This window comes from Pogona vitticeps, chromosome 11, assembly GCF_051106095.1.
Source record: "Pogona vitticeps strain Pit_001003342236 chromosome 11, PviZW2.1, whole genome shotgun sequence".
NCBI lineage: Eukaryota > Metazoa > Chordata > Lepidosauria > Squamata > Agamidae > Pogona > Pogona vitticeps.
Window position 1 is genome coordinate 7525528 of NC_135793.1, and position 11062 is coordinate 7536589.

An 11062-nucleotide genomic window follows, 5' to 3' on the forward strand; every position below is an offset into this window, starting at 1 on the left:
CACATTAAAAACTCAGTAAAACATTAGTACATTATAACATTAAAACACAATCAGATGAATAAAGCAAGTATAATGCCCAGGGATTAAAAGCTCCTTTTTCAGGAACTGGTCAGTTGCCTACCCCAATACACCAAGCTGTTGATTCTTGCTGGAAGCAGCATACAAGGTGCCAACATAAGCTCTCTTAGGAGGGAGTACCTCAGCTTGCAATTGGCTCCTGAAAGAGCAGCTGCATTGGCAGTGGTAGTAAACCTTGAGATCAGGACCACGGCCAGCTCCCTGTGAGGTGGGTATTGGGAAACTCCAGGACCAGGGCAAAAAGGGAAGGTTCTTGCTCTGCCCTCATCCAGAGTCAACTCTCTGCTTTAATAGCCCTGCAGCCAAGGGACAGGTTTCAGCATCTCCCTCGCAGTGGGGTTGAGCATCCTTGTGCTCCCAACAGCCGTCAGGTGGTGGCGGGTGCCCTTCCATGCTATCAGAGGAGGAGTTTTGAGAAGAAAAGACCCTTTGAAGTGGAGGGGTTGAGGTTGCTACCTGGGATCTGGCACATCCTGGCAGCGCTAGCCTCTGGATTGCTCATTCCACGGGAGTGTCCGATGACACAGATACTTCCATGTTCCAAGTCCACCAATTTTAAACGAAGGTGGGATAAAACTCCGTTTCAGAGATGTTCTCAAGGGCTTAATTCTGGTGTGAAAGGGGCTAATGGCGAACGACGGGGGCCAAAAATGTCAGCGTTTCAGAAATGTAAAATAAGATGCCGAAGCAAGACCACCAGCTGGCTGAGTAGCCCAGTGAGTTAGGTATGTGACTGTGGATCTGGAGTTCGGAGTCCGATTTCCCCCACTGTGCCTCGCAGGAGAAGAACTAGCTTGTGTAGCCTTGGGCAAGCAGCAGGGTTCCAGAACGTCCCCAGAAGAAGGGAATGGTAGACCACTTTTGAGTATCTAAAATGACCTGAGAGGGTTGCTATACATTATAACTGACTTGGCAGCACATAATTATTAATAATTAGAAAAACCACCAAATGATGGTGTCACAAGAGGGATGGCTTGTCGACAAAGGGCCTTTTCGGCAGCTGGCCCCAGACTATGGAATGTCCTCCCGAATGAGATTCATCTGTCGCTGACGCTGATGACATTTCGGCACCAGGTCAAAACCTTCCTGTTCCAGAAGGCTTTTAATTGAAATAATATCAACTGTAGGTCCTGATGGCAGTTTTTATAGTATCTATTTTAATTGTTTTATCTTTTTATTGCATTTTAATTGTATTTTAACTTTTGTAAGCCACCCAGAGACCTTTGGGTAGAGTGGGCGGCATATAAGAGAGACAGACAGACAGACAGACAGACAGACAGACAGACAGACAGACAGATAGATACAGTAGATAGATAGATAGATAGATAGATAGATAGATAGATAGATAGATAGATAGATAGATAGATAGATAGATAGATAGATAGATAGATAGATAGATAGATAGATAGATAGATAGATAGATAGATAGATAGATAGATAGATAGATAGATAGATAGATAGATAGATAGATAGATAGATAGATAGATAGAAAAAGATAGACAGACAGACAGACAGACAGACAGGGAGGGAGGGAGGGAGGGAGGGAGGGAGGGAGGTGGGTGTAATTATCTGGGGAGTCTCAGAGGATGAGAATGGGATGTCACAGAAGGCTAGATTCTTCCCCAAGGCCTAAGGCGCCCCACCCCGATTTGAACAAGCATGCTTTTTCTACAGTGCTTTACAGCTGATCAGAAAGCAGTATTATCTAGTTTGTTGGATGAGATACTGAGATCTCACAGAGAACTCTGAATCCATGACCTTTCAACTGAACTATTCAGTTGCTTGGATTTAGCAGTTTCAATTATATTAATTAGGGACAGGAACTAGAGTTTTGCAAAGGCTTCTTCACCTTCATTTTTGCAAAGCTAGTTAGTTCACCATTGGGCAACCTCAGTTGACCCATTTCAAATGCATAGAGAAAGCAAGGTGTGAATTATTTCCTGCCGGAAGGTAAACCCAGCCCTCCTGATACACACATATCTCTTCTGAATCCAGCATAGACTCAGTCCGTTCTCTCCACAGGTGGGATTTTGACTTAGTATTTGACTGAGGCCACAACCCAACGGTGTGCTCCTATATCTAATGTGAGCAGCATCAGGGCTATCGTTTACTCCCGTTGGAGCCCTTACTGGCAGAGAAAATCCTGCTCCAGAGTTTTCTAGCCCTTTGGATTTTGGAAGGGGCAGGATCCTGTGCACTGTTCATTCCTGAATGAATCAGCAGAATCAGCGGCATACGTACAAAAGGGAGACGTTGACTTCAAGTCTGTCTCTTTGAGAACTGCGAGCAGAGTCCGGATCGTAACGTTGCTGCACCCTCTTCTTTTCCAGAAAACAGAGCCTACGTCAAGCCGACCATCATGTACTGAAGACAATACGAAGCGGGGGATGGAGAAAAAGATAACAATCACCCTTCGAAGACTGTATGAAAGACGTTCCTCTTGACCTTTGAGGCCTTCCATGCCGTATGAAAGACAGGATCGGAAGCAACGAAATGTGGACACCAATTTACTGTTCCTGCACTGAAAACTTGTCGAAACATCACTAAGAAATATTGCATTGTGGGTTTGTTTGTTGGTTTGTTTGTTTCTTTGTTTTACAGGATTCCTGTACCAAACCAAACCTGTGGCAGTAGATCATTTTAGGTCCCAGAGGAGAACAAGAAAGAGAAAAGGTTGCAGTAATTTTTAAGCACATACAGGAATTAATTCAGCCAACAGGAGCCTTTTTTTCTCTCCACCCGGAAAGGAGTTAGCTATTACTGTATAACAATGGCACAATGAATCTAGTAAGCCGCGAAAGTTCCCACTGGCTGTTCTGTCCCACACATCCAGTTTTATCACTGAGGCAGTTCAACCCTGGGCTGTTTCAATTGTGTTTATAAATTTAAGCTTTGTTTACTGAAGCTGAAACTCAATATATATTACATTTTGAAGAGAAAAGTATGTACATTTTTTAATATGATGATAACTGATGTAAAAAATTGTCCTTCCTTAGATGACCAGTTGGAGAGTGTAAACTAAGACCCCAAATAGCCGGAATAATAAAGGGATTATAAATTGATGCTCTCTCTCTCTTTTATTTTATTTTTTTGGTTGGTTTCGTTTTGGTTTCAGTTTCAGTTCCACTTGGCTCTTGGTCTTTTAAAGTGAAGCAGGAGGAAAGATGACTATACAGTAGGATGTTAGATAATGGAAACTTTAAAGTATAGTTTCTCTGTTGTACCATATTAAGTTAAAAGTACACATTCTTTGTTAAAATGTTCTTGCTTAAAACTACAGTATTAAAAACATTTTTGTTTGACTTTGGAAATGTATTTTTTTTAAAAGAAAAATGTGGAGGACATGCTGCAAGGACTCTGTGTGTGTGTGTGTGTGTTTGTGTGTGTGTGTGTGTTGGGGGACCACAAAATATGCATGTTGTATGCCACCTCTGCTTCTTGAGCTTATGATAGCTGGAGGACTGAATTCAGCCCACATTTTTTAAGCAAGTGGACATGATTCAGTTGTCCTTCTGCTGTTTCATTGTGTTTTGTTTTACACTTCTTTAATTCTACCATAAAGTTCACATTGCATCAAAAGAACACACGAAAATACATCTGAAACCCTGTTCCATAAGTTGCAGTGGATTGAATCCCTTTCTTCGTGTAAAGTCATCAAGCTTCAGTATTTTTCAAAAATCAAGGATCCCCTCCACCTGCCCTGTGGCCCCCAAGGCTTCCTATGAGGGGTTCACATCCATTGCTCTGCCCTGACCTAGCAGTGCCAGCAAAGACACTGCTCTGAGTTTGCGGGGAGGGGGAGGAGGTATCACTGGGGAGTGAGAGGAAAGGATAGAGCTGCTCGAAGGGGAGGAGGGTGCGCCAGCGGCACTGAAAGACTGTGGGGGTGAAAAGCTGGGATCTTCTGGCTCTGAGATATCAGATGAGGGATCAGCTAAGAAAGATTGCTAGGAGTCTGTGGCGGAGAAGCTGAAGCCCATCATTCAGAGAGGTGGCCTGGAAGAAGGAGCCTCCGAGCAGCTTCCCACTACCCTCCCCCCACAGAGAAACCTCTCCCACCAACTCCGAGGTACCCAAGATGGCAGTAGGTCCAACCGCACCCACACCCACTCCGCCTTCCCTTTTCCCTGTCAGTGTCGGGAACGGATGGACCGTACAGAACTGACCGTTTCCAGGGCTTTAGGGTGGGAAACCCGATCCTCTGGGGGCAGTCGTGGGAAACTGATGTACAAACCCCCTTGCTCAATAAAGTGCCACCTCACCATCAGCCTGAAGTCGGTGGGATGACTGATGGGAGGACCCAAGGCTGCTGGGTCCACAGCCGGCGGTGGTGGCAGTGCTCACCCTAGCACCCAATGTGGGGCTGCTCCTTATGCCACCGGGACTAGTGAAACTTTGCCTGGGCCTCGGAGAGGCAGGAGCTCTTAATCCAACAGCTACCGGGAAAGGGGGGCACTCACACATCCCTGTGATTAAAAAAGAGGGGTCTGGATCTCTTCTTCAATGGCCTGGCATTCAGCACCAGCATTTTATACCAGGGGGACAGTTGCCAAGGCAACTGAGGCTACTTAAAGTTGGGCAGCGCTGAGCGATTTCATGCGAGTTCAGGGGATTTGAGCGAGGGAGTCTTGGCACAGTGCAACGGCACCCAGCCATGAGTCCCCAGATGTCCTCGGACTGAAACATCCAGAAGCCTTCACCACTAGCTTTGCCGGCCAGGATTTCTGTCACAGGACATCAAGGGACCCAAGATTGAGAAACATCGGCATAGTGCGGCAGAACTCCGATCATGAGCAAAATTTCGTTTTGAGTTTTGTTGCATCACTAATCTCCGTTTGTGCAAAGTAAAACTATTTACAAGCTGCCCCCCCCATGGATGCAAATATATATATGCAGAGATTGTGAATACAGTGGACCCTCGACTTACAGACGGCTCAGCTTACAGATTTCTCAAGTTACAGACTTCTCTGGCCGCAAAATTTAGGTTCGACTTGCAGCCGTAGAATCGACCTACAGACCAGAAAAAAACCAAAATGGAACAAAAACAGAACAAAAACGGCCAGTTACAGATTAATCAGTTTTCAATGCATTGTAGGTCAATGGAGACTTTGACCTACAGACTTTTCGACCTGCAGCCACCGTTCCTATACAGATTAATTCCGTAAGTCGAGGGTCCACTGTACTGTACATAGCATGGCCCCTGGCTCAATCTGGTGGCTTGTTCTGGTAAATACACCATGGAAACATGTATAAATACATATTTCTGGTGTACTTTATTTAATATTTTCAGGCAGTGAATAAGTGAATCCACAGATACTGGTCCCGTGGATGGGGTGGAGTCCTATTGTAACTGCCATCATCACCAGAATGACCATCCTTTTGTCAATGAGCCTATCAATATTGAACTAGGCTTCTCCTTGGACGGCAAACTCTGAGCCACACCTGACTTTCTACCAGCCTGGGAGAACCTACCGAGAACTTCCAGCCCACTGATGGAACCTTCTAGAACCCAGGGGCCCCTGAGTAGCCCAGTAAGGCAGCAAGAAGAGTTCTCTGTGGAGGCAATGTGGATCCTGAAGAAAAAAAATATTCAAAGGGAATGCATTTTGAAGATATACAAATACAGACTGATGTGAAAACAGGATAGAAAAGACTTAACATGTGAAAAGGGAGAGGGACTAAAGCTAGCCAGATCCAGTGGTCCCTTCTCTGGCTCCAGCTATTCACACTTTTCTTGTCACCCTCTCTGGATCTTTGAATGCCTTTTTCCTTGTTCTGGCCTTCTGGTTAGGAATGAAACCGAACCGCATCCTGCCTGCGTCTTCTTGGCATGTCCCATTAATTTGCCATCACATGGCATTACCTGGGGATGGGATAAATCTGCCTGTTTCGCTTTCTGTAATATTTGCATTTGGAGAACGGAAAACACACTCCACGAGCATTAATTCCAATCCATTCCCAAATCAATTTGTGTGAGGGTGTTCTTGTTTGTTTGTTTAATGGGCACACAAAACTCACATCCAGTTTCATGTCCACAAATAGATAGATAGATAGATAGATAGATAGATAGATAGATAGATAGATAGATAGATAGATAGATAGATAGATAGATAGATAGATAGATAGATAGATAGATAGATAGATAGATAGATAGATAGATAGATTTGACATGAATATATACATGTACTGTGTGTGTGTATACAACAGTATAGACAACATTTTTGTATGCACATTTTCCATTTGCAGTGGTGCCTCACTAGACGATGATAATCTGTTCCACTGAAATCGCTGTCTAGCGAAATCATTGTCTAGCGAAAAGCAAATCGTCATCTAGCAAAAATCAGTTTGCGAAGCAGGGACCAAACATTGTCCAGCGAAATTCCCCCATAGGAATCACTGTTTTGCGAATCATTATAGCGATTGCAAAAAGTCAATGTCTACATATTACCATGTACATTACTGCCTACCATCCAGTGGAGAGGTAAATAATAATAATGTCATCAGAATTTCTTTTTTTCTTTTAGCTATACCTCCCAGATTCCCTGAAACATCATGGCCCTTAGCTGGGCTCTGCCTGGGTGATTCAGGGAGTTGTGGTTCAAACATTAAAATTTCCATGTTCTTGTATTAAGGGTACCAGTTTGAAATTCTATCAAGTTGGTCCATTTCCTTCAAAGCAACCCAGAAAATGTATCTTAGCCATTCTTCCCCTGCCTCCGGCTCACGCTTTCTCAACGACCAGGCACCTACGCTGATATTAGCTTGGTGAGTCCTTCATTGATTTCTTCATTTGCCCTTCCAATAATAGTTTGAAATGCTGAAGCCCCAGCAGATGACCTTTCGGGAAGGGCGACGCTTCGGAGAAGGAATCTGGTGTAGCGCTGTTATTTGCTCCGTGCCTGATAAACATTGACGAACACAAGGCTTTTATGTCCCAGCCTAACAAGATGAGGAGATGAGTAAGTAACCCTTCCACGTGGAGGAAGTCAATACATCGAAGAAGCCTCCCATTTAAGGTATCTGAGCTGACTGCCAGAAGCCACAGCAAAATGCATTGCTTAAAATGATTAATTTGGGTCCTTGGAGAACTTTGTCCATCCGTTGTGGTGCTCAAAACCTGTCGTGTGTGCAAAAAACTCTGGTATGCAGAAGAAGCCCCCCCCCCCCCCCGGTTATTATTTATTTATTTAAAATATTTTTACCCTGCCTTTCTCCTTTTAAAAGACCCAAGGCGGCTTACATCAATAAAAGAGCGTATTAAGAGCTAAAAACGGTAAGTATACAAATATCGAAAAGGATCGCACTAAACGCCACACTAAAAAACGGCCAGGTCTTGGCCTGCTTGCGGAAGGAGAGCCAAGATGGGGGCCAGCCCGGCTATTGGAGCCTGGCTATTGTGCCCCAACCCTTTTGTGTTAGATTTTAAAAACAACAACAACAGCAACCCTAAAAGGTGGAAGGATAAGATAATGTCAGAGAGTAAATTTTCCAGCTAGTCTTCAAGAATTGTTCTATATAGGCGAGACTTTCTTGGGTTAAACTATTGTCCACTATTAAACTATTACCACTATTGTCACATTCTAGTGGTTTCTGGAAATCAGCCTGCGGTACTAAAGGCAGAGGAGAAACTACAATTTCCTTCCTTCCATCAATCCATCCATCATCAGCTCCTTCCCCTCCCTCCCTCCCTCCCTCCCTTCCTTCCTTCCTTTGGTGAACTGACACTCCATATCCCATCCTGAACATTTCCAACCTCTTCTGATTTCTGGAGCAGCCTCATTCTTTCCAGCTTCTATTTGTAGTGATTTGTAGTCAAACAGAATCAACCAATATGGAGAAGAACTCCATAATGTTTAAATGTAGGACATTTTCTTGCTGTCTGGATACACCCCTGATGCAGCTGCTTCAAATTTCAGCCAATTTCCTTTCATCCCCAATTGAATTAATGGAGCAAGCTCAATTAGCATGGATGAGGTAAAGATTTGTCAAGTCCAAAGATTGGTGAAGAAGGAGGAGGAGGAGAAACAATTTGCTAGCATCCAAATTACCAAGAGACCGAATGAACCATGCCTAATCTAGTCGTATTGCTTTATATTACAAAAATTAACATGATAAAGTTGGGGTACAACCTGATACAGTTCAGAGTAGGCAGAATAAGTCTCATGTAGATTACAAAAGAAAGAAACATCAACATCATATCATTCAGTTGATTGGCACCTTCCAGTTTGGGAGCAAATCAATCATGCCACCTTTTCACTGTTTATTTATTTGATGTCTTTGTAGTCTTCTTTTCACTTGGACAAGCTTTTAGTACTGCCCTTATGTACTGCAGCTCTCTGGGCCCTTATTTATTCATCTATTTTACATTTCTGCCTCTCTTGTTCTCCAAGACAGTTAACACGGCTCTCCTCTTCCCTGCTTTATCTTCACAACAATCAGAGTCTGGAAGTAACTAATTATAAGTAACATATTACCGACAGGTTTTAGGTAACACATAGTGGAATTATTAGTTTATTTATTTATGTATTTATTTATTTATTTTATTTATATCCCGCCTATCTGGTCAAGCGAGGACCACTCTAGTTGCACATTTAGGTAGGCTGAGTAACCTTTAAGTTAATAAGAATAATAATTGTGTGCGGTCAAATCAGTTCTGACTTATGGGGACCCTTTTCGGGGTAGGCAGTACTGAGAAGTGATTCATCAAATCTTCTTTTGGGGGCATCTTGGGACTGTGCAGCTTGCCCAAGGCTACACAGGCTGGCTCTTCTCTTGAGAAGCACAGTGGGGAATTGGACTCCCAGCATTTGAACTCTCCATGGTCAGATTATTAACTTACTGAGCTATCCAGGCAACAACATCTAAGTTACCTAGTAACACCTAGTTACTTTCAAAAGTTACCTCTGAAATACATGTTAAGGAATTTTTTTGAGGAATTTTGGCAAGAATTTTCATGCCATTCACTAAGTAGTTTCTTTTCCCCTGTCTTTTCTACATTTCTGAGGTGCAATATCAGAAGTGGTCACTAGAGGGAACAAGAGAGTATTTCCTTGTATTTTTCTGGCCTGTCTGCAATGACAACATAATGCGGTCATAGTATGCAAGGAAAAGAAGAATTATTTATGTCCTTAAAGCACTGATGATGATTACTGCAACCTGGTTTCTGGAAATAATGAGTAACACAATTACTTTTAAAGTGTAACTTTTTAAGCTCTGATAACAGTCCTGTGAATAGGAGAGGCTGAGGTTGAGAGAGAGAGAGAGAGAGAGAGAGAGAGAGAGAATTATTCCAGTCAGCTTCGTGGCTCAGAAACCTGAATCTCCCAAGTTCTGCTCAAACCACTATATTACATGACCAATGGTGATTCGGAGGTCCAGTTTTATGGGCCAATACCCAGCTAGCCGTCAACAGGATCTTACTCTATGCCCACAAGATGAAAAGTCAGCAACTTATTCCTAAGCCATTAAATATATATATATACACCTCCCTCCCCCCAAAGGAAACCAAAGTGGCTTGTTATGATTCCAAATGGAAAAATTAATTGTAAATAACTGGAAGTCAATTAAGGTTTGGTTCTGCTGGGTAATGCAAATCTTTTATAGTTTTGTTTCAGTTAACTGCCTCATTAATTATTTATAGATGTGTATACAGCTGTGGGAACAGCAGCATTATCTTGTGTACTCTGAGAATAATTACAAATGAAAAGAACCCCCCAGTCGGGGGGGGAGGGGCAGAGAATGAGACTCTCAGAAATTATTTCCTGCTGCAACTTAAACCACATTAAAATGAGAATGTTTTCAAAGAAACTGTGATTTTTTAAAAAAAATTAAGGCTGGGAAACTGCATTTCCATTTCTTTTTGTTTTTCTTTAAGATATAAGAACTCAGATGTCTCTTGGTCATGTTGCCTAGACTGACGTCGTACTGAACAACAGGATTGGGAGAGAAAATAAGATGCATTTTATTCTCAAAGGCTTAGTACTGGACAACACCAGCAATCATTATGTTAGACTGACCAGGGAAGCCATTAAAATCCACAAACACCAGCAGAACTTCAACAAAAAAGAAAGTTTAAAACTCAACAAAGCCTGGCTCCCAGCGCTGAAAAATACACCCTGCAAAAGGTCAACGAACTCTACCCAGCTACAAGGACCGGTGATCACTGCACACAAAAGACCAGCTAACGACACCCATCAATTACAGTGACAGATAATCTCTCCCTCTTATCACAACAATATACCCACAGCAAAAAAAACACGCTGATAACCATAATCACCCATCTCCTGAAAAGGACAAAAGCTGATCCCACAGCTACTCAACTATCCAAAACAAACTTCACCAGAGCACAGAGTTCTGACTCCTGTCCTCTGAAGAGGCCGGCCACAGAGACTGGCTAAACGTTAGGAAGAACAACCTTCAGAACACGGCCAAAGAGCCTGAAAAACCCACAACAACCAACAAGATATATTTTATTAAAGAATCCAGCTTGCAAATCATAGAAACATAGAATAGCAGGGATGTTGGCAAGTCTTTGGGCCCGGGTTCCAAATCCAAGGCCACATGTTTGGTACCATGTCCCAAATTTTAATCCGAGTCTTTGGTACCTAGTCCCGATTCCCAAGTCTGAGTTCATATCAAAAACAAGGGTTTTTCCCCCCCAAGAAAAAAGGGAGGGGATTGTTGGGTTCTGAGTCCCAAGTTCAGTCTGAGTCACTGGGGGGGGGGGAATGACTCGAGTTCGAATTGAATCACTGGTGTGACTTAAGTCCAACTTAAAGGACTACAAAGACCATCAAGACCACCCAAAGTAGGAAATCCACAGCTAAAGTATCTATGGCAGTCATCCAACCTCTGTTCCAAAACCAAAGTCCACCACCTTGTGAGGAAATAAATTCCACCGTTCCACAGCTCCTGCAGTCAGGACGTTTCTTCATAATGTTTAGTCACAATGCCCGTTTTTGTGATTTGAATCTGTGTGTGTCTC

At 43.1% G+C, this 11062-nt stretch overlaps 1 protein-coding gene across 3 annotated transcripts in view; it reads left to right on the forward strand.

Moving 5' to 3' along the window:
* The window catches only part of DACH2 (dachshund family transcription factor 2), a 325199-nt gene extending 321819 nt beyond the window's left edge, over window positions 1-3380 (forward strand). For all 3 annotated transcript variants that reach the window (XM_072981094.2, XM_072981095.2, XM_078380767.1), the window contains one exon: window positions 2409-3380. In XM_072981094.2, coding sequence (XP_072837195.2) covers window positions 2409-2446 — 38 coding nt within the window. In that variant the 3' untranslated portion in view covers window positions 2447-3380. The remainder of the gene's footprint in view (window positions 1-2408) is intronic.
* Window positions 3381-11062: the final 7682 nt, after the last annotated feature.